General features: G+C 37.5%; 1 protein-coding gene across 2 annotated transcripts in view; it reads right to left on the bottom strand.

The window, feature by feature from the left end:
• LOC131153515 (mediator of RNA polymerase II transcription subunit 23) overlaps nt 1-23,661 on the bottom strand; it is a 135,976-nt gene extending 112,315 nt beyond the window's left edge. Inside the window, exons 1-7 of one of the 2 annotated variants that reach the window (XM_058105861.1) lie at nt 23,308-23,661; nt 23,180-23,223; nt 19,280-19,379; nt 18,161-19,144; nt 17,320-17,554; nt 5,057-5,274; nt 2,563-2,770 (exon numbers count right to left, since the gene is read on the bottom strand). In XM_058105861.1, the coding sequence (XP_057961844.1) occupies nt 2,563-2,770; nt 5,057-5,274; nt 17,320-17,554; nt 18,161-19,144; nt 19,280-19,379; nt 23,180-23,223; nt 23,308-23,397 (1,879 nt within the window). In that variant the 5' untranslated portion in view covers nt 23,398-23,661. The remainder of the gene's footprint in view (nt 1-2,562; nt 2,771-5,056; nt 5,275-17,319; nt 17,555-18,160; nt 19,145-19,279; nt 19,380-23,179; nt 23,224-23,307) is intronic. The other variant, XM_058105862.1, reaches the window with a different exon arrangement.
• Between the last annotated feature and the right edge of the window lie 574 nt (nt 23,662-24,235).

The following is a 24,235-nucleotide window of genomic DNA, read 5'->3' as shown; positions in this document are numbered from 1 at the left end:
GCAAAACAAGAATCATCAACCACTTTGACACTTTTTAATTATTTCCTCTGTCACTAAAAGATTTTTTCATAACTGAGGTAATGGCATCCTATATTTTCTCCATGATATGACTTGTTCTGCATGTTTCTTCAGGAGATGGAGAGTGGCTTTGACCTTCAATTACAGATGGGTGAAGATCCTTTTTCCCTATATTCTGCAACTGAATATTGAGGCTTGGGTATTCGGCCTGCCCTAGCAGAATCCGTGAATTGATTGGCCTGATCACCCTCTTCCTTAGGATGGGCCTGATTGAAGTCCTGATCGTTCTGCAAAAAACCCATATGAGGCAACCTGTCCTTATCATCTAAAATAGGACCCAAAATAATATCGGCCCATTCAATTAGGTGGCCCAATTTATATAAAAATGAGGCTCCAACTTTCTCAAATAACTGGCCCAGATCCACAACAAGGAGTAAGTGGCCCAGCCCAGATTTCTTGGCCTCCTCTTCCAGAACATTACCCCAGTGTCTCAACTGGAGACACGCCATACTCCAAAACCCTAGTTGCCTTAGCAGTTTCAGCAAGCCCAGCTGCCTGAGCAGTATGAGCATGCACCTCCAAACAAAAAATTTCTAACCTTGGTGCCCCAAAATCCTTCGACTTGAGCTGACGCCCACATCAAAGGCATAACTAATCAATACCATGCACCATATCTTGCTTTCCTGTTTGGAATCTTCTAGCACAACCTTCTCCTTCACCTACCTTCCCTTCCAACACCACTCAACTCCATGATCTGGGCACAGAAGGGCCTGCAACACCTTTGCCTCCAGATTGAAAACAAGACTATTTAGCTAATTCACAGAACTTGCTCACAAAGCCGCACCAACCAGCCCCTTTTGCACCACCAGGAATAAACACAAAAATTTTACCTTCCCATTCCAGTACTGCAGATTTCCCATATGGACCTTTCAAGAATTCCTATCTGATCGAACCAACTCTGAAAGACCATCGGCAAACCAAAGAGTTGCCTCTTTTGAAAGTTTAATCCATATAGTATGAAATAGATTATTCTCGAACAGAAGGAGAAACAAATGGCCAGTTTAGATGTAGAAAATATTTTCTGTTCCAATATTTAGTTTTCCAAAAAGTCATCAAAATGCTAGCTTATCTTTTAATTTAAGATTCATATTAAAAAGAAAGAAAATAAAGAGTTTGCTTAAATGTGCAAAACAATATTTCATTTTTTATTTCTATATTTTAGAATAATCACAAAAAAGGCAACTAGTTTTCCAATTTTTAAAATATATACAAGATAGTATTTAGAATCATGAATTTTAGGGCTTGAATTTAGATTTGGTGTGGATTTAGAAGAAACTATATGCATAATCCACACATATTATAGTTCAAGATTTGAATTCCATGCACCCATATGCAAAGCAGGATTTATAAATTTAGAAAAATAATATAAAAAAAATGTTTTTCAACTTTTCTACATAAATTTGGAAAATTGGAAAACAAGGTCGCATTATTGTAATTATTTGAAAAATAAGAAATGAAAAAATAAAACTATTTCCACAAGCAAATAGTGCCAAAACTGTTTATTATTGTTCATTTATCTCATTCAAATGCTGTAAAAATGAAAATTAGCTAATTTTTTTGCAATCATTTACAAATTTTTGAATGGAAAATGAAAATTGTTTTCCACAACTAAATAGGCCCTAAATCTATCCCACCTTGACCAATCTCAGATTGAAGGTCTTCCTTTCAATCTGAATTGTGACCTTTGACATTGCCCTGCTACTTTTGAAACTATAGGGAGATTCATGTGATTGTGTGTGTGTGTGTGTGTGTGTGAGAGAGAGAGAGAGAGAGAGAGAGAGAGAGAGAGAGAGAGAACAAGCACCATTTTTCGCCACCTAAGTTGGAAAAAATATTATACAGATAATCAAAAAAGGACAAAATAAAATGATAGACCTTCTATTGCCTTCACCAAACCATTCTTCACTAATAGATTGTAGTTTTTCCATTGAGAAGGGCAGAAAGAACACTAGTCATAGGTGGTATTGATGTTTTGCAAGGTGGTGTTGACGTTTTGTTGGGTTCTAAATATTTGAAGGTTGGTTCTTTATTAGATTGTTTTACTTATTTATCAATTTTGTTTTAAGTTTTTTCTATTCACTTCTCAGTTCTTAGATGGAGAAAGCACATGCATGAAATATAATTTTGTTTTTTCTTCTTGCAAACGCAAAAAGTTCAGTTTTTTAGTTTTTCTTGAGTCCTTCCCCTATTTTTATTATTTAGAGAAAGCATGCATGTAACATTATTTTTCTGTAATTAAAATTTCAACATATTTCAATATTTTTTTGTTGCACCTATATGCATGATATTTTTTAAAATTTGCACCGAATATGATTCGGTTCAATTCTATTGTCAAGTCTACATGATGGATCTGACTTACTAACCCATACACAAAAAATATGCAGTAATCATCACCAACCATGACCATGCTTTCAAATTTCAAAAGAAAAAATAATAAAAATAATAATAATAACAACTCAGTAGTATCACTGGGAAGAAATGTACCTTTGGTTCCTTGCTTCCACCATTCATCTATTTGCTTTCCTTTCTGAAGCAGCTCATTATTTAAATATTCTCTGGTTGATGTATTCAGAGACCAAATACGTAAATTTTGACAACTGCTTATGAAATCGAGCAGAATATTTTGAGGATTATTGGGATCACAGCTTCTACCTTCCCTATGAAATGACAGAATCTTCCTGGTCGTCTCCACCTAGCAGTGAAATTCCAATGTCCCACTTTAGTATGGATATGCAGCTAGAGCAAAAACAATTACTCTAGCAATTGATAGACTACCAACTCACAGCATAAAGATATGCGAATAACATTGGAACTAAAGTTATGTTTGGTATTCCTAGGAATAGAATGATCATACAATAAGGACTTGATAGCTTCCAACAGAAAAAGGGTTAAACAATTAAACTGCCAATTCAAGACATAAATATATGCGAATGACATTAGAACTAAGGTTATGTTTAGTTCACAAAATGTCTATTCCTTGGAATAGTATGGTAAGAGTACAGGGATTTGATAGTTTACCCAAAAAGGGAAAAGGAAAAAGTTTTGTCATCATATAGAAGATGACAATGCAAGAAATTTTAATTAATACATAGCATAGAATAGACAGAGAATGATTATTCCCAAATTTCATCTCAGTAATGTCCATTCCTATCTGAAGGATTTTTTAGAAGAAGAATAACCATTCTTATTGAATTTCAAGAGACACGATTACAAGATAAATAGTAGAGGAAGGCCATTAAATTAGGAAGGCCACAAAATCAGCAAATCAAATCACCACAAAATCAGCAAATCTCTAGGCTAGAAAACAGGAAACTGAAACTACCAGAATCTGAAATCGTAATTTTAGATTTTAAAAAATATAATTTCATAATGTATTCTCTAGAAATCCGACACCCCCCCCCCCCCCTCTCTCAAGTTGGAGCGTAGATATCTATCATGCCCAACTTGCTTACAATGAGCTCAAAACTAGGTCTGAAAAGTCCTTTGGTGAAGATATCGGCTATTTGTTTAGCAGGAACAAAAGGCATGCAAACAGCTCCACTATCAATCTTTTCTTTTATGAAGTGTCTATCAATCTCTACATGCTTCGTGTGATCATGTTGTACAGTATTTTGAGCAATACTTATGGCAGCTTTGTTGTCACAATACAACTTCATTGGCATGTTCACCAGCATCCGCAGCTCTTCAAGAATTCTCTTCAGCCATAGCATCTCACAAACTCCGTTAGCCATTGCCCTATATTCTGCCTCAGCACTGCTCCTCACAACCACGTTCTGTTTCTTGCTTCGCCATGTGACCATATTTCCCCAGACAGAAGTACAGTATCCTGATGTGGAGCACATCATGGAGAGTTAACAACGAAGTGAATTTGATAGTTCCTATCTCGGCAATTACCGAGAGTGAACCATCTGCAATTTTGACCTTTTTATTGCCTGCACACGGACTATAGGATGAGAACAATTTGGAGCAACCAGTCATATGATCAGTTGCGACAGACTCAATTATCCAAGAATGAAAAGAATTAGGAATAACACCTAAAAACACAGTAGCAAGAGAGTTACCCTACTGTACCAAAGAACAAGACGGAGTTAAGGACAGTTTTGGAGATTGAAACAATTTGTACAGGTGCTGTAATTGCTCCTTGGTAAAAGGGACTACATCCGAGTTGGTAGAAGGCTCCTGAGTCTCTTCTGCAGTGGCTTGGTAGGCGTGACTGTCACATTTGGATTTTGGCTTCCAATTTGCTGGTTTACCATGAAGATTCCAACACATCTCCTTTGTATGCCATGGTTTTTTGCAATGCTCGCACCATGGTTTCTCATGCCCATTGAGTTTTGTAACCATGAGATAAAGGGCTGAATAGTAATCAGCAGATACAGACTTGGGAGGAATAGTGGGATTGGGTGCCCGTCATCGCCGACTTATACGACATCATCAGAAGAAAAGAGCATGAGGCTTTGATACCATGAAGGATTTTTTAGAAGAAGAATAATCGTTCTTATTGAATTTCAAGAAACACGATTACAAGATAAATAGTAGAGGAAGGCCACCAAATTAGGAAGGGAAAATCAAATCACCACAAACAGCAAATCTCTAGGCTAGAAAACAGGAAACTGAAACTACTAGAAACTGAAATAGTAATTTCAGATTTTGAAAAATAGAATTTCATAATTTATTCCCTAGAAACCCGACACTATCCTATTCCATGTTTTATGGAATAACACAAACTTTTGCATTGCCATTGCTTTATGATGACAACACCACTTTTTGCAACCTATGAAATCTGAATCCTATGACCATTCTATTCCTAGGAATAGACATTTCACAAACCAACTGTAACCTCAACAAAATTTTAAACAAATAGGAGCGTAGCTGAAAAAATGTCTTGGACAATTAAAATAAAATTAAAGCACAAATAATGTGCTTTTAGTAGGAAAAAATGGGCAGAGTTACACAGCATCCATTTCATAAAGACAACCTTTCTAGCATCTGAATTTATGGCATTCATCACAAGCTCAATACGAATAATCTGTGCAAGCAGCCAAGTCACGTGATTCGTCTGAAGAATATGATTATCACCATCTGTAAGGCGTGCAACAAGCTTGTCTATGAAATCAACAAAATCAATGCAGCCACTTTTCGTAAGGAAAAAGAACATGTCTGAAAAGACGAGCCACTCCTGCCAACAGTCTGTCTCTGCAAAAATTAATTAATAAGAAAAAAAGAAAGAAACTTAGCTTACTGAATAAAAATAGCTAAAATTAACAATTTTTAAGACTAGCACTTTATCATTGCACAAGAAAAGATGAAGAAAAAGCTGCTTTCATAGTATAGGAACAAAGAAATTAGCAGACATTATTACAGACAATTCACCCAGCAATCTGCTCAAAACAAAGCAGGACACAAGGAAAAGATGCTACGATACAAAATGACAATTCTTTTCATTTTTTTAGGGTATATTCGTTATGTGAGAAACCTTAATGAGAGGGAGACGAATGACATTGTCTTCCTGTTGAATGTGCTTGACTCATTTCATATTCACTTAGGGAGTTAAAGATTCTAGATTCCACTAGGGATTTTTATTGCAAGACTTTCTTTTCTCATTGGATCAATGTTCTTAATGCTAATCATTTTTTTTCTCTACATTCTTTTATTTGGAAAGCAGATGCCCACAAAGAAAAAGGCTTAAACTGTGACCTTTAGTAAAATCAAAACTAATGATTATCCTTGATGAAATCAAAACTAATGATTTGCTCCAGATGCAAAGACCAAATAAGGACTTGTCACTCATTTGCCTTTAAGTATTGGGTTAGTCCTTCTAAGGATGTGTCCTGTCTTGTTATTTTCAGAGGTTACAGAAGGGGAAAAGAATGGAAAAGCTTTGAGGTGCTGCCAGTAGTAAAGGAATGCCAAAATGTTCAATGGTGTTCTACACATGGTTCTTTTAGAGATGTTTCTTAAGGAGATCTGCATAGAGCATCCTTCATTAGAGTTGCGAGGCAGTTTCTATTCTTTTCTTTTTCTTTTGTTGTCTTTTTGAAGAAATCTTGTACTCCATGTGTTTTTTTCCTTGATTGTGATGTAATTATTTCCTTTCTCTTGGGTAAAAATCTTTTATCCCCACCCAAAAATAAAAATCTCACCGATCCAATTAAGAAAAAAATGCATAGTCATGCAATAGTATCTCAATTGATTTCAGTCAAGGGAGAGAGAGAAAGAGATAGAGAGGGAAAGAGAGAGAGAAAACCACATGCCCATTTGGCATGTGAAGATGATAAATATGAAATGAAAGTGAGAATGGAATAGGGGAGGAAATGGTCTGTTAGATTACCACTTCACCTAAAAGCTTAAGCTTTTAGATTATGGGCCAGCAATTTATATCAAGAATTAACACTCCCTCGAGCCACAACGTAGATTGATCTCCTAAAATCTCCCACACCCAGTTTTTTTCCCTAGAGCCACATCGTCTAGAAGGCTGGAGCTCCCTTCAAGATTTGGACTTTTATCTATTAACACGCAAAATTAGCTCCAGATCAGAAAGCCTTACAAGACTCTCAATCTTGACATGTGCGTGCGCAAGTCCAATGAAATGAGTGCTCCCCTCTTCCTACATTGCAGGGTTAATACCCATCTCTAGAGTGCCCTCTTTTCTTGTTTCAGCGAAGCCGCAATAGTACCTTGGGCTGTGGATGACTTTTTGCTCGTGAGATATTGGAGTTATGGCCAGGCAGGAAGAAGTGTTGTGGCGTAGTGTGGTGATTGCTATTCTGGACCCCATGGATCAAAAGAATGTGATAGCCTTCAATGACCACATAACTTCCCAGGGTTTGTTGAGGGAAAGAGCAATCTTTTTGGCCTCCCCCTAAGCCCATTCTTTCAGGTTTTTTAGGGTCTGCCGCTACCCAACCTTGTTAGAACTTGGCAGACAGAGCTTATGTAATTTTTCCCTTTGTTTTCTTTTGGTTCTTGAGAGGACATCTCAACATCTCCTTATTGTACTATTTGGTTCATTGATAATATATTCTTTTCTTTTATCAAAAAATAAAAACCACTCCAGTGCACATGCACCCTGATTGCAGGTGGAAAAATAAATAGAAGATAAAGAACACCTACTGCAGGGAATAAGACAATTTTTAACAACCAAACAATAAACCTGGGCAACAAAACTAGAACCCAAGACCTCCTGGCAACCATTGATGAGTTGGCTCTTTTAACCATTTTGCTTGATTCTTTTCACTTTCATTTGGGGAATGATAAAAAGGTGTGGAGTTTAGATCCTTTTGGGGATTTCTCTTGTAAATCCATTTTTGCCTTATTTGACTCGCAGCCTTAACGAGGATCCTTTTGATTTGTACTCTTCGATTTAGAAAGCTAAAGCTCCAATCAAAAATAAAAGCTATTTGTTAGATTACACTTTAACTAAAATCTTAAGTTGTTAGGTTGTGGGCCAACAATGTATATCAAGCTTAAATACTCCCCTGCGCGTGCCGCCCAATAGCATGGAGAGATAACAACAACAACAACGAGCCTCAAGTCCCACTAGGTGGGATCCGCTACATGAATTATTTTTCATCAATTCAGCCGATCAAAAGCATTTTCCATTATTAGAGTAAGAGCTGCTAAATCCTTCCTCACTACCTCAATTCAACAACTTTTATTTTTTGTGAATGTTGTTTCTTAGTTGCCACATTCTAAACCACAAAGCATAGCTAGCCTTATAGTCGCCTTATAAAACTTCCCTTTTAATTTAAGGGTATTCCACGATCACACAACACACCTGACGCACTCCTCCATTTTACCCAACCTGTTTTAATTCTATGTACAACATTTTTTTCAATTTCCCCCTCAACTTGCATAATAGACCCAAGATATTTAAATCTATCAATGCAATTAATCTCTTGATTATCAAATTTAATTCTCTCTATTTGCTAGTCCTTGCATTATTGAAATTACATTTCGTATATTCTGTCATATTCCTACTTATCCTAAAACCTTTAAACTCTAATGTGGCTCTCCAAAGTTCTAGCTTAGATTCTACTCTGCTCCTACTATCATCAATCAACACAATATCATCTGTAAACAACATAAACCAAGGGATCTCATTTTGGATATTCCTAGTTAGTTCATCAATTACTAAAGTAAAAAGATAAGGACTCAAAGTAGAACCTTGATGTACACCTATTGTACTCGGAAAATCTCTAGATTCTCCTCTTACAGTCCTAATGCTAGTCAATACACTATCATACATATCCTTAATGACCTCTGTATATCTATTGCAAACTCCTTTTTTTCTAAGACCCACCAAAGAACTTCCCTAGGTACGCTATCATAACCTTTCCCTAGGTCAATGAAAACCATATGCAAATCCCTCTTCTTTTTCCTAAACTTTTCCATTAAACTTCTTAAAAGATAAATAGCTTCTATTGTTGATTTCTCAGACATAAAACCAAATTGATTTTCTAAAATCTTCGTTTCTAATCTTATTCTATGTTCAATTACCCTTTCCCATAATTGCATCGTATGACTCATAATCATAATTCCACAACAATTATTACAGTTTTGAATATCGCCTTTATTTTTGTACAAAGGTACTAACGTACTTTTCCTCCATTCTTCTGGCATTTTCTTGGTTTTTATAATAATGTTGAATAGATTAGTTAACCAAATAATTTCTTTATCCCCTAAACATTGCCAAACTTTGATTGATATTCTATCTAGTCCTATAAATTTCCCATTTTTCATTTTTTTAATATCATCTTAACTTTAAGGACTCTAATATTACAAATAAATCTCCCTTTTTTTTTTCTTTTTTTTTTTTTTTTTTGAATATCGCCGGGTGTCCACAACCGTCAACGACGTCCGTTTTACGGTCCACCGCACCGGTCATGACTAATCCCACGCCTCGTGGATCCGGCCCCACATCACCACGAGGAAGGTAACCCAAGAGCCCAAGGGAGGAATCGAACCCGGGTGGCGCAAAGGCTGACCTCGTGAGAGGCACACCCGGTTATTCGCTCAACCACCTGAGCTACGCCCTGGGGGCAAATAAATCTCCTATTTTTAGTCTTATCCTCATTTGTCACTTCCAAGTTCAATTTTTCATTTTGATTTTCATTAAACAACTTATCAAAGTATCTCCACCACCTCTCTATTATGTCTTTTTCTCTAATTAAGACATTATCATTCTCGTCCTTTATACATTTTACATCACCTAAATCTTTTCATTTTCTTTCTCTAGCTCCCATGGAGAGATAAACACACCATAAATAACACCCATTATAACACCCATTACAAGGAATATAATAATTTTTTAAACAACGCACAATAAATGCAGGCATCGAGACCAGAACCCAAGACCTAATAATCAGCTCTAATATCATGTTAGATTACCACTTTACCTAAAAGCTTAAGTTGTTAGGTCGTGGGCCAACAATGTATATGAAGCTTTAACACTTATTTGGACAACGGTACTTGATAGAAATAATACTAATGATGTGCTTCAGAAGAGAAGGCCTACTAAGGATCACCGAATGTTGTAGTGGGAAGACTTGCTCACACTTGTTTCTTTGTTGTCCCTTTACATGAGTTGTCTAGAATAAATTATTTGGTATATGTGACGTAGACTAGATCTGTCCCTCCACTTTAAATGCTTTTTGCTCTATCACATTTAGAGGTTTTGGAAAAGGGAAGGATAAGAAAGCCTCGTTGCGATGCACTGCCATAGCTGTTATGTGGTGTGTTTGGTTGGAGAGAAATGCCAGAATTTTCAAAGGGGCAGCCACAGCTAATAATTTGGTTTGGAGTAGAGTAGTTTATCTTCCATCTTTGTAGATGTCAGCTAATGGCTGTTTTCGTCATGTTTCTCTAGGAGACCTGCATCGAGATAGACTAGCTCTGCTTCATTGACTTGGCTTTCAGATTATGATGATCTCCTGGTGTAATTTTTTGTCATTGTTGTAAAGGAAGGATCTCTAATCCTCCCGATTTTCCCCCTTTTCCACCTTTTTCATTTTGTTGTACTTTCTTATCTCTTCCAACAAATTCATTGTTTATCAAAAAACAAAAACAAAAACAAAAAAAGTTACTTTTACATTGCGGGCCAACAACAGGCCTTAACAATTTGACAAATCCCAAAGAGGCAATGCCACTGCCTCTCGTCTCCCATCCATTCCATTTGATCTCATAATTACTCTTAATCAACTCATGCCATAGGAGTTAACTTCCAGAGGGAACTTCCGACGCCATTTGCCTATAAGGGAGATGTTTTTGCATACCACATTCCCAATGCCCAAACCCCCATCAGACTTAGGTCTGCTAACCACATCGCAACTAACTAGATGATCTCTCCTACCCTTCCTCAATCCCTACCAAAGGAAATCATGCATCAGCCTCTCTAGTGATTTGCCTACTTTTGAGGGAATCCTAAACAAAGAGAAATAATAAATAGGAATGTTAGAGAAATGAGGCATTAATCAAAGTGGTGCGGCCCCCAAGAGAGAAATAAACCCTCTTCCAACCCTCCAAATCCTGCAGGCACCTTTTCAAACACAGGATATCCCAAAAAACATCAAAGTTTGGGTTCGCTCCAAAAGGGAGACTAAGATAGGATTGGGGCCACTCAAGGGAGTCGCAACTCACTAATGAACTGAAATTCTAAAGAGCTCTCTCCCCTATATTGATGTCTGCTATCCCACTCCTAGACATGTCAATCTTTAAGCTCGAGATCTACTAAAAAACTTTTAGCAACAAAATGACTTTTTGGGACTTTATAAGAGTGTCCTTGAAAAGAATCAGGGTGTCATCAGCAAATTGGAGGTAAGAGATCTCTACTTCCTCCCTCCCCATATGCAAACCACAAATAACTCCCTTACCTTGAGCGTGGAGAAGCATACTACTAAGGGTGTCAACAGCTAGGGCGAAGAAAAATGAGGAGAGTGGATCCCTTGTCTAATCTAGGTTGACCATTGACAATGAAAAATAGATGAGTTGAGCTAAGGCACCTCTTGATCCACTTTCTCCATTGGTCCCCAAAGCCTTTTCATCCAACACCTTATCTAAAAAAATCCAATTGACCCTATCATAGGCTTTCTCAAAATCCACTTCAAAGAGAAGCCCCTTTCTACCCCTTCTCCTCACATCCTCAACCATCTCATTAGCCACCAGCACTGCATCAAGGATTTGCCTATCATGGATGAACGCGAACTGTGCCATGGTGGTAGTGTTCCCAAGATAATTCTAAGTCTATTGGCAAGAACTTTAGACAGGATTTGTACTAGGCTTATCAATCTAAAGTCCTTGATGCTTTTAGGTCACTCCCTTTTGGAAATGAGGGTGACAAAAGTGGAATTTGCACTAATACTGACCACATCCTTACAATGGAATTCATCACAAAAAGAAGAAGCTTCCAACACTCCCCAGTTATCCTGAAAAACACCATTGAGAAGTCATCCAGCCTAAAGGACTTATCTCTGCACATGTCAAAAAGGGATTTTCCAATTTATTTGACCTCAAAAGGCCTTTCCAGCCACCAAGAAGAATCGTCTCTTGGATAGGACTCCAATCTAGGCCGTCCATCATCAACCTATTTGGGTAATCCTTGAAAAATAAAGTTCTATAGAAGTTCATGATCTCAACTCCAATCTGAGATTGACCCCTCACCACTTGGTCTGAGTCTAATATCAGCTCCTTGGCGTATGCTTTTCCTTTTCTCCCACTCAGCATGCTGTGGAAATATCCAGAACTACAATCCCTCCCCCCTCCTTCATCCATTTTGCCCTCGACTTTCAACACCAACACATGACTTCCCTCAATAAAAAGATTTCTAACTCCTTACTAAGATTGGCCCACTTGCTCAGATCCTCCTTCTTAGGAAGGCTGCACTCTTCTAACCTATCCAATCCAAAAATTCCAAATAAAGTATCGTTTTTAGAATCTATGACATTTTCAAAAGTCTCTTTATTCCAATATTTCAACTTAGACTACAGAAATTTCTCAACTTCTTCATGAATTTAAAGCCCTCCCATCCCTCCACCTAACACTTGCTCTACTAACCATTGACCCTCACCTTAAAGGAAGGATGAGTTAACCACATGAGCTCAAAACAAAGGGAGTGGCCCACCACTTCTATTACATTTATAAATCTAACCTCTAATAAGAGAGCTCTTAAAATATACAGAACTCTACAAACAGCATCTTGAGTGTAGCTACTTGGGATTTTCCATAAATTGATTCACCATCTCCATAGATAATGATATGACAAGTCTAGTGACAATCAAGCAGATCAAATTGCCAGCCATCTATATCAACATTTCTCTTCAAAGTCCAACAAAGTATCCCTGGATAACTACACTTTGGGATCTATGCAAGTATCAAGTGGTTTAGCTCCAGACATACTACTGTCGCTTAGAAAACCTAAGACTTTTCGACAAGACAGTTTCCACCAATTCTTACACCATAAAATCTCAATACCAAAAAAGTAGTGCAAGTATCTAACTTCTTGATTTAAAATGTCTCTTGAAGCTACTACTTGACATATGAGAATCCAACTTCAGTCAATGCAAGATATGCTTTCGTCAACATAAACAACTAGAAGTGCCACACCTCTCCTCATTGTAGACAAAACTGAACCATTAGATATAAAACCAACCGCAGAGAGAACCATAATAGATTTGTCAAACTAGGCACCATAAGTTGCCTCATGCAACCTGTAACTTACCACTTTTTCCCTTCGCAACGCACACAAGACATAGTTCCATATACACTTCTTCCTATAAATCCCCATAAAATTAGGCATTCTTCACATCCAACCAATAAAAGCAATACACAAACAAAATTTAGTCGACCAACACGAGAGAAGGTTCCAACATAATCCATACAGCATGTTTGGGTGTACCCTTTTGGCAACCAATTGCCTTAAGGCATTGATTACACCCCTGAAGAAGATATTTGGTTGTGTAGATTCAATAGCCAACCAATCCCACCAAGTCCTATGTCCCCAAGTAATCAAGGCCATTGACCACCACGACCACCAATGAAAAGAGTACAATCCATCTTGTTGCTTACCATAAATAAAACAATGAGAAGGAAAGGAGGTTACAAATCAGTTATAAGATTAGTTAATTGATTAAGACATAACAAGTTCAAAGAAAATTTAGGCACATACAATACAGATGAAAGAGGGATAGAAGAAAACAAAAGAATATTGTCACAACTAGAAACCGGTGTAACCAAACCATATGCAAAAGCAACCCTAAAGAGTAAAGTAATGGGTTTTGTTAAAGTTTGATATACATTGTTGGCCCACAACCTAATAGCTTAAGCTTTCAAGTAAAGTGGTAACCTAATATAGTATTAGAGCTAGTTACGAAGAGGTCCTAGGTTCTAGTTTTTGTAGCTTACATTTATAGTGTGGTGTTTAAAAATTATTGTATTCCTTTTAATGGGTGTTATTTTTCATATGTTTATCTCTGCACATGCTATCAAGATGCATGTGATGGGAAGGGTTAAAACTTGATACATTGTTGGCTCACAACCTAACAACGTAAGCTTTTAGGTAAAGTGGTAATCTAACATGTCTTACTTTCAAGGACTAAAACAAATTATGAATATCTAATAGGAGTCACTAGAATTAATAACATATGAAAACGGATGAAGAGGAAAAAAGCCACCTAGGCCACAATAGTACTAGATGTACAAGATTGAGTTTGGGCTAGTTAAACTATGCAGACGAGACTATTATACTCCTCTTGGGACACAATAGATGATGTCCTCACCTCCCCAATGGAATGACAAGTTGCACTCGAAGTGTCCTCAGTACAATCACCCACAGCTAAGACTTACTAGCCTAGATTGGTTTCTTATGGAGATCAAAAGCAATCAAAGGTATGGTTTTCCTTGCCACAATGTTTCAAATGCAAGAATTGTCACGACAAACTCTCGTCCATATACACTATTCTTACCACAATCACCATAAACCTCGATCTCATCCTCTAATACTTCCCTCACCATGGTTAAAGGTGGTGCCTACCATGGCCAAAATGAGAAGCTTAAGGAGATAAGTCGAGGCCTTCTTTAGTGATTTGTTGGATTCTAGCATATGCTTCATTCATGGATGGTTTGAAGCTCAGGGGCTGGACAAAAACTTGGCCACCATGAACTAGTTCCACCTAAATCACATCAAAGTTAGAACTAACTCATTGGTATATATTGAGTTCCTCCAACGTACAATTGAGAGTACCATAACACTCAATGATAAACTAACCTTCTTAGTTAGAATTAAAGCTTGATATACATTTTTAGCCCACAACCTAACAGCTTAAGTTTTTGCGTAAAGGGGTATCCAACATTGTATGAGGTATCAAAGTATGGTTACCAAGAGGTCCTAGGTTCTAGTCTTGTTGCTTGTATTTATTGTGTGGGGGTAATTTATTATTTATTTATTTCTAGATGCGCAATTGTCACATAGGTGCGGGGAAGTGTAAAAGCTTGATACACATTGTTGGTCCACAATCTAACAGCTTAAGCTTTTAGGTAAAGTGGTTATCTAATGATTTGGTTTTAAAAACTTCTCAAACATGCCCACCAACACAAGCTTGATTTTTTCCCATTCTAGGTGCATTCTCATTCTTGTGGATTGGTTCCCACATACCGAACATGGCCTTTTGATATTTTGACTTTAATCATGCATTTCCTCCTCAATTAAGACTTCTCAAATATTTATGTAATAGAAATTGTAATCAACACATTTCAAAATTTTTAAAATAATATTTTTTTTCAATGCTTAGTTTTACAGTCTTCATGCCATACATATGAGTATAAGACATATTTGTCAATATCAAGATATTCTTAATCTCTATTACTACATCCAATGTTTTATTTAAAATTTTTCCTAATCTTACTACTAATTTAAATGTTTTCTAAAACCTGAATGAAAATTGAAATTTTTGCATTTTTTGGAACTCTAGTATCAGAATTAATACTTAAGACTTGTATGCCACAAGCTAAAGACATATATTTTACTGATAGCAAAAGAAGAATATCATTAAAGGATTAAGAATGTACAACCACGAGAATAGGACATCTCCTAAGTAGACTCTAGAAAAATTCAGACAAAAAATAGTGAAAAAAAAACAAAAACTGAAAAGAATAAATAAAACCAGCGCAAACTAACAACCCAACAAATAACGCCAATTGCGCCAAATATCATAAAAGCTCATTCCCTTTTAATTCCCCTGCCCCATGCACCAAAGAGAAGCCAAATAATGTATCTTCCCCCAAACCAATAAATACAACTTCTTCCCTCAAAAAATATACACATTAAGCTCCATCCACAACCCCCAAAATACTGCAAAGAAAGCACATTCCTGGAGCACTGCCATTTTTTTCCCTGCCAAAGTCGACAAAAGAAAATTTTAAAAAGTCCTCCACAGACTGGGAACTCACCCAATGTTCGCCTAAAAAACCAAACAACTTATTCCATACCCTCCAAGCATAATCACAATGTATAAAAAAATGCAATGCAGATTCTGGACAATTAAACAAAGTACACACACATCTGGAGAGAGAGAGCATTCAAAGTCTCCCGACCTGCAACAAGTTATTGGTATTAATTCTATCAAGCGCAGCCAACCAAATAAGCCCCTGATTTTTATAGGGGACTGTGGCCTTCCAAATGGATTTATAGAAAGGAAAAGAGAAGTTAGATCTAGTCAGAAAATCACAGAAGGATTTGCGAGAATAAACCCCTGAAAGATACAAAGACCAAGACCAACTATCCTCCTCCAAAGAAAATCGACATTTATTCCAAAAAAAAAAAACTAGCAAAAGGAGGATAACTCTACAAACTCCCTATCATTAAACGGCCTACAAAAATGAAATTTCCAAGAAGGTAAAGGACCACCTGGACCAACAATAAAAGAGGAAATGAAACCATCCTGCCCTGAGCTCAAGTGAAAAAAGACAAGGAAATGAGGTGGACAAAACTACATTCCCCAACCAAGGATCTTTCCAAAAGTTGAAATTGCTACGCCTTCCCACCAGGAATTTAATACAGGGAATGAAAAGGATAATCAAGTAAGTATTCACTTTTCACTAGTAACTGAGTATCATTTGACCAATTGTAACTTCTTAATTTGAATACGTAAGTAGTTGGAAAACCTGAAAATAATATAATTAGGAGTAACATGACATGATTGCTGCAAATCAAACATAAATACTGATTATCAGATAAGATCAAGGATTAGAAGAAAAATTACAAAGTTAGTTGCTTGCGTAGGCTTCATGTCTTCAACCACTAACTTTGATACCATATAAAAATTTTGAAATAAATAAACAATCACACCTATACACACACACACACAAATTAATGATTAAAATATGAAAAAAGAAATTGAAGGATGCTGAAATTTTCTAAATGTAATAAAATACCATAAATAAAAGAATTCCAACTGTCCAACCGGGCCAGCTCAAGTGGTAAGGGAGAACTCGTGACTTTGGAGACCCCGAGCTCATGGGCACGATTTCCCCTTGAGGCATTACGCCGGTGAATTGCCAAGGGTGCGTCAATGGGTGGGAGGCTTTCAAACCCCCAGGTTTGGTGTTGCACCATAGTGTCTAATGTGGCACACTGGTGGCTGGAGTCCCCGGGTTATCAAAAAAAAAAAAAAAAAGAATTCCAACTGTCTACAAATTACATTACTAGCAGAAAGAAGAGCTAGCATGATGGCATGTGTATGACCAACATAAGTTGTAAATTTTGTCACTTCACCCTAACTGAAATAGTAGTATGTGGTATGCCTAGTACCATTAAAACAAATTCTATATGGACCTGCTGCACTCTAATGTATCGCAATTTCCATTTTTGATTTACATTTAAAAGAAAAAAAAAAAAGGATCGTTGACAGCCCACAAAGTACTAAATGTACCATTGACTAGTGATAGTGACTACCTGCTGGCATTTTCAAAATCAATGAATAACAAGTAGTTACTATTACATGACTAACATCACATAAACACAGATGACTGCCAACAAAGCACTCCATGTACCATTGACTAGTCACGACCTACTGGCATTTTCAAAAGAAATAAATAACAGGTAGTTACCATTACATGAATAACATCACCTAAACATACCGATGCAATGAAAAAGTACCATGCACTTGAATGGATAAACATTCAGTATGCTGAAATTAGTTGACATGAAACTCAAATGTATAATTATTATAGAAAGACAGAGATCATTGCCTGCATTTGTCAACTTCAATAGCTCAACAATTCTATCAATTGTTGCCTCACAAATCATTTCAGAAGTAAAAACAGCACCGGGAATGGGAGGTTGAGGAGGATGCCTATAACATGGAGCCATAAGTAGTACACGCTTCCACCAGTCCGGCGATGGAGTAGTGCAAAGAGCATGCCTTATACAACGCAAAGCTCTCTCCCAGTCCAAACTACCCCTTTGAATAGAGGTAGCCAGATCCTGCACTAATACAAGAAAACTACCATAAACATCTGACTTTGGATGCTTATCCAAAAATAAAAACACAAACATGATTGTTGTTCAATTTTCATAAAAATAATAAGGCATGATGAGCACCAAAAGTATCTATTGTAGAAGCATGGGAAGCACTAGACTTCAATAATTTATATGCTTCTACTGATTCCTGCACTCTGGGAGCTCAATATCCCAATCAAACACCAATATACTTCGTTCTTCAAGATTACTAAAGAAATGTATTCAGAGAGAGGGGAGGATACTAGAAGGACGAGAACAAAAAGTCCTCACAAGTGACAGAAAAAATAAGAAAACGAAAAACAAAAAACAAAAAAACAAAAAAAATACAAAGAAAACCTAACAATACCTAACCCCAAAACCCCCTCTTTAATCCTTTTCCATCATAATCAATTAAACACTTCAAATTTTCTAGCTCTCGCAGTTGTCCTTTATTCACCTAGGTCAAACCACCATCCAAACAAATGAAATTAAATGCTTATCAGGATTAGAGCAGTCCTCCAATTAACATCCACAATTAGAAGAATCAGACAATTCATTTTTCCATAATGAGTCATTAGTATATGTCATCACCTCTCCATGTAATGGTTCTCCCAGTACACTTGGATATGTAATTGGTGAATATCTCAAGTTTGCAACTGCTTCACCTGACATATTAAGAGTAGTCTGAGATAGAAAACGATGAGTTCCAAATGTGGGGCAATGAAGGTGCTGATCTAACATTTGCATGTGCATAGCTATCATATCTCGCCTCTTATGAATCTCCAAAATTAGTGTAAATAAGGCTTCATCATCAGGTATGTTTTCTATGAACTGCAAGCCACTGCGCAATAATTCATAAAAGGGAACACGGCATTTATCCTCCTCAACCAACAGCCATATCACATCCAAACAGCTATGTAGCCATTCAATTAAAGCCTTGTCAGGCCTCCAGGCTTTTGCACCATCAGAGTCATCAACACCCTGCTGCTTTTGATCCCAGTTAACCAGCCAGTTCAGCATGTGGGAGAAAATATCAGCATAAGTCACTGGCTTTAAATTATAATCAAGACCAGTTAAAATAATCTTGCAACATAGCTGGCGCAGACTGCTGATTGCATTATCCCTTATGGACAAAGTAACCCTTGTTGTGGACTGCTGTGCAGTGCAGGAACCATCAGATGACTTAACTGGTGACAGAGTCACACATGATGATGGTTCAGATGCCGATTGGGCAGGGGACCCAATGCCATGAACTGAAGACAATGGAGATGTGGGATTCAAAGACTGAAAATTAGACGAATTCGGAACTGTGTTTGAAGATGACAACATCCCAGACTGCGTTAAACTCGTAGATGCAACAGCAACCATTGCCTGGTTCCCATGACCAGCTGATATATCTGCAGAAGAAACTGCAGAAAGGAGGGATGGCAAAAAAGTATCCCAGTTTACGTAACCTATACTTCCCAAGCTCCGCACTGCAAAGAGAAGAAATTCAGCACGTGGTGCATGACCACTACACTGCACAACCAGAGATATAAGCACAGATTCCGTCAAATTACGCAGTTGCTCTTGGTCCTGAAAATTATGCCACAGCCATCAACAAATAAAGTGCTCAACATCACTGGTTCGGCAATGAGAAACAGATTTGGATGCTAAATCAATGAAATAAAACATTTGATTCTGAAGGTGAATTCAAAATAAAAAACTTACTGTAAACTGACTTTGAAGCTGCTCAAAATCTAAAAGGAATTGCTCATTCGGTGGGGGAAGCTCTCTGTTAAGAGCAGTTACACGCTTTTGGGTTTTGTTCCTGGGAAAAAATTTAAAAAAAAAAAAAAAATTTATAAAGGATAAGAACATTAACAGAGAACCAATAACAGCTCCTTCAAAAAAATAATCAATGAATTGAATTAAGCACACTGCAACATTTGAGCAGTAGGCATAGAATGGTTAAACTGGGTCTTTTTATAAATTTTTATAAGGAGGATAATACTTGCCATCCTATGATTGAGGGGTTGGATTCATGTACATTTATGGTCGTAAGCCAGTCTGGTTGGAGAGGGTTTTCAAGGAAGAGGCCAAGCAGATGGTGTTCAGCATGGATGAGGAGAAAGCTACTGTGCCAGATGGGTTAGCCTTCTTTTAGAATTGTTGGGATGTGGTTAAGGTTGACGATTTTTCAAGATTCCCAACAGTGAATTCTATTTTTATCACCTCTGTTCCCAAGAAGGCTTGCTTTGTTAGGGTTAGTGACTTCTGACCAATTAGTTTGACTACGGCTGTTATAAGATCATGGCTAAAATTAGGATTAAGGAGGTGATAGGGGGTACAATTCTAGTTCTCAGACAGCTTTTGCAGGAAGTATATATATTTTGGATGTTATTCTCATGGCTAATGAGGTTATGGAGGGTGCAAGCGGGAGCAAGAAGCAAGTTTAATCTTTGAGCTTGATTTTGAGAAGGCATTTGACAGGGTTAGTTGGTTTTTTGGGTCTTAGATAGGAAGGGTTTTGGGGCAAAGTAACATCGCTGGAATGAGGGTTGTCCTTCATCTATATCCTTTTCTATGATTATTAGTGATTGTTAAGACCTGATACACATTGTTGGCCCACAACCTAATAGCTTAAGCTTTTAGGTAAAGTGGTAATCTAACATGGTATTAGATCTAGGTTACTAGGAGGTCCTAGGTTCTAATCCTCTTGCCTGCATTTATTATTTTTTTGTTAAGAGTTATCTTATTCCCTATAATGGGTGTTGTTTATCGTTTGTTTATCTCTCCACATGTTGTCGGACTACACGTGTGGGGGAGTGTTAAGGTTTGATATACATTGTTGGCCCACAACCTAACAGCTTAAGCTTTTAGGTAAAGTGGAAATCTAATATAGGTGAACCCAAGGCTTGTTTTTTATATATATAGAAAAAGAAAATTCAATAACGAACCCAAGACTTGGTGGGACAATTCATAGGGCCATCAATAGAGGTTTGTTCTGGGTATTGCTCTAGGCAAAGATGGAGTAATCATCTGACATATAATACTATGTTCTTCTATCATGACAGGATGTCTTTCTGCAAAATTCTCTCTATTTTACAAATTTTTGAGTTAGTTTCAGGGCTTAAGATTAATCAAGGTAAAGGTGGTCTAGCTGCCATTAATCTGAGTCTAATCTAAAAGGTAACCTTTAGGTAAGCTGCTATGATGGATTGTTGGATCTTGCAGTGTATTTTGACTGACAAAGGAGTTCCTTTATGTGTGAATCCTTGTTATAAAAGGTTCTAGGATCCAGCAATCACTAAGGTGATGCGCTCTTTTCTTTGGCAGGTAGGTCGCATTATGTTATTCGGACAGTATTCCTCCAACTACCCTATTTTCTGATCCTTGCTTAAAATTGTGGTGGGAGTTGCTAATAGACTAGAAGGGAGAGGCTATCTTATGAGTTGGGGAAGTTATCCATTGGTCTAAGGAGGAGCAGGGTTAAGTCTTGTAATTTGGTCAGTACACAGTTATGGCATTTTCCTTTGGAAACTGATTCCTTCTGGGCGTAGGGTTATTAAAAGTAAAATTAGTCTAAGTAAATTTAGTCTGCAAGAGAACGGGCAGGATGCTAATACCGCAGCAGCCCAAGGAAATTCATTTGCAGGTAACTCTTTTCTTCTCTCCTCGTACAAAATATAAAGTGGGAGAAGGTTATAGGGTCACTTCTGGAAGGACCTTTAGGTTGGGGAAGAATTATTTTCAGTTGCCTCTCCATCTTTCTTCCATCTTACTTTGTGTCCTAACACACTTATTTCTTCTTTTCTCATTACTGAGAGCATTGTTGTTTCTTGGTATTTTCAATACCCTAGTAAACTAAATCATAGGGAGATGGAGAAGCTTTCTTGACTCCTCAATCTGTTGGATTCTTATCCATATTCATATTGCGAGGATGTTAGCCTAGTAATCTAAATTATAGGGAGATGGAGAAGCTTTCTTTACTCCTTAATCTGTTGGATTCTCATCTATGTTCATATTGCAAGGATGCTATCATTTGGTGTTAATGAAATTTTTGCCCTTTTTGCTAGTAAAAATCTTCTTATCCCCATCTAAACCAGTCTTCTAATTTATTTCCTACCCTAATCAAGTGTATAAAGCAAAAATTCATACAAAGGTAAAGGCTTTGTGTGGATGGCCATTCTTACTACAGTTAATACCAAAATATTTCTGAACATTGAAAGACAATATATGGCCCTCTCTCCTCATGTCTTTGTTAGGTGCTACGCTAGTGATGAAGATCATGCTCATTTATTTCTTCATTGCTCCGTGACTTAGGGCTTATGGAAAAAACTTTTTAGCTTGCAGGGTGGATGTCATGTTTCTCCTCATTGCTTATGGAACAAACTTTTCAGTTTGTAGGGATAATGTTGTGTTGACCTCATTCGTTGGAGACATTTTTTGTTTTCTGGTTTTATTAGAGGCTTTAGGAGGCAAAAGAATGCAAGGATATGGTGGTGGTGTGCAGTCTTTGCTGTTATATAGGTAGATTGGCTGGACAGATGTCAAGCATGAAGTTGGCATATTACCTTATTCTTTTCTATTTTTTCGTATTAGTTTTTTTTTTTTTTTGGTGGATTTCTCATCCTCTTTGTGCACACTTCTATCTAAATGAATTTCTTTTTCTATAGAAACTTTTAAAAAAACAGAGTCAGCACAGTTAACAGATGAGATAAGAGTCAGAGGTAGTATGTTAGCAAGAAAAATCTGAGTAAAAGAGGTTTTCTAGTGAGAGTAACTATGAGTACAAAACCAACATGGAGGGCAGAGATGAAGTAGATGCCAAAATGCGTTAGCTAGATCCACATGAGGTTCAGGACCTTATCCTTTTGGTAAGACATATTTTGGCTTTCACCTATCAAGAAAATGAAATGCCTCTAATTTTGTTAAGACACATAACACTGAGTACAGTTGGGTACTTTCTCTTGAGCTGAGAGAGAACAGTAGCAGGAGGAGAAGGGGGGAAAAGAGTTTAGAGTACAGAAAACACCTTGGGAACCCTCAGGATTTACTCTAGAAGATCTACAGGGGCTGAAAGTTGATTGTTCTTGGGAGGCTTTTGTGAAAGGGTGTGGCTGCTTTCGGCCTATTAGGGTTTCAGATTAGCTCAAATTGTTTGTTGTTGCGTGCAGGTTGTTTGATTCTCCGTAGCACATAACATGTGCTCAAGGACCTAGGCTTCATTGGCTGAATCCTGAATCACACTAGACAGAAGATCTTGTTTTTAATCTTATTTACTTGATTTTCTGCGTGCTCATTTTCAAGTGTGAGCAATCATATAGTCGCCAAATATGCAACATCGAAAACTAATAACATACCAGCCTAAATAGAAAGTTCACCTTCCCCAGATAATTCATTGTTAAATTACTGATTATGACACAGTCAACAAGTCAAGGAAACTCGAACAGGTTTGTTGGGACAAATCCATTTCAAAAACAAACAATAGCAGAATAAATAACCCGAGCATGACAAACTTTCTTAACCTCACAATCACAGCATAAACCCCAGAAAAATGAATAGAAACCAAATTCTCAATCAATATGCAAAGCTCAAGAACAATTCCTCAAGGGAAAAGTAACTCACGGAGGCTCTCGATTTGAATCTTCGGGTTTCTGTCGAGTACTTCTCTGCAAACAAAAATAAATAAATAAATGCAGAAGAAAACACAGAAAAGAAAAATATTCATAGAAAATGAATGAAGCAAGGATTACTCCTAAGTAGAGGTTGAAGAGATCGATAATTGCGGGTTTAGAAGGGTGGAACTGGTAAGCCCTGGAAGCTGATCTCTGGTTTGGATCCATTTCATGTCAACTGGGAAACGGAGTCCCAAACCTGAAACTTTTGAGCAGTCGGTTGTCTCCACTCTCCACTCTCCACTATCATCCGAGAAAGGAAACAGAGCGGGGAACGGCAAGGACTTTTCCGCAGAGGCGGGGACTAGCCGATGCTGATGATTCAACAAATCAGACTGGTCCCGCTAGAGGAGGCCAGGGCCCAGGGGATTGTGCGTGCCTGCAGATGAGGATATCAGAAGGACGATTTTTGAGGAGGCTCATAGTCCCTGTAGACGGTACATTCAGGTAGCACTAAAATGTAGAGGGATTTGCGAGAGTATTTCTGGTGGAGCGGTATGAAGGGAGAGATTTCTGAGTTTGTGCAGCTGTGTTTAACGTGCCAGTAGGTTAAGGCTGAGCACTAGAGGCCGGCGAGCCAGTTACAACCACTTTACATCCCGAAGTGGAAATGTGATCACATTTCTATGAACTTTGTGACAGGTTTACCGTCGGTATGATTGGGCCAGAATGCTATTTTGGTGGTCGTAGATCGATTGATGAAGACTACTTACTTTATTCCTATTAAAATCAACTACTCCATGGATAGACTGGTAGAGATATATATTCGAGAGATAGTGTGATCACATGACATGCCATTGTCTATAGTATCAGATTGAAACCCACGTATCACTGCACAGTTTTGGAGGAGTCTGCAAAAGGCTCTTGGGTCTCAGTTATCATTTAGCATGACATTTTATCCTCAAACGGATAGGCAGTCAAAGAGGATGATTCAGATATTAAAGGATATGCTACATGCGTGTGTGTTGGATTTTGGGGGTAGTTGGACCCGGTATCTTCCGCTGGT

This window comes from Malania oleifera, chromosome 4 (genome assembly GCF_029873635.1).
Source record: "Malania oleifera isolate guangnan ecotype guangnan chromosome 4, ASM2987363v1, whole genome shotgun sequence".
Classification (NCBI taxonomy): domain Eukaryota; kingdom Viridiplantae; phylum Streptophyta; class Magnoliopsida; order Santalales; family Ximeniaceae; genus Malania; species Malania oleifera.
The sequence above is the reverse complement of the archived record's forward strand: the minus strand, read 5'-3'. Positions and strand labels throughout refer to the sequence as shown.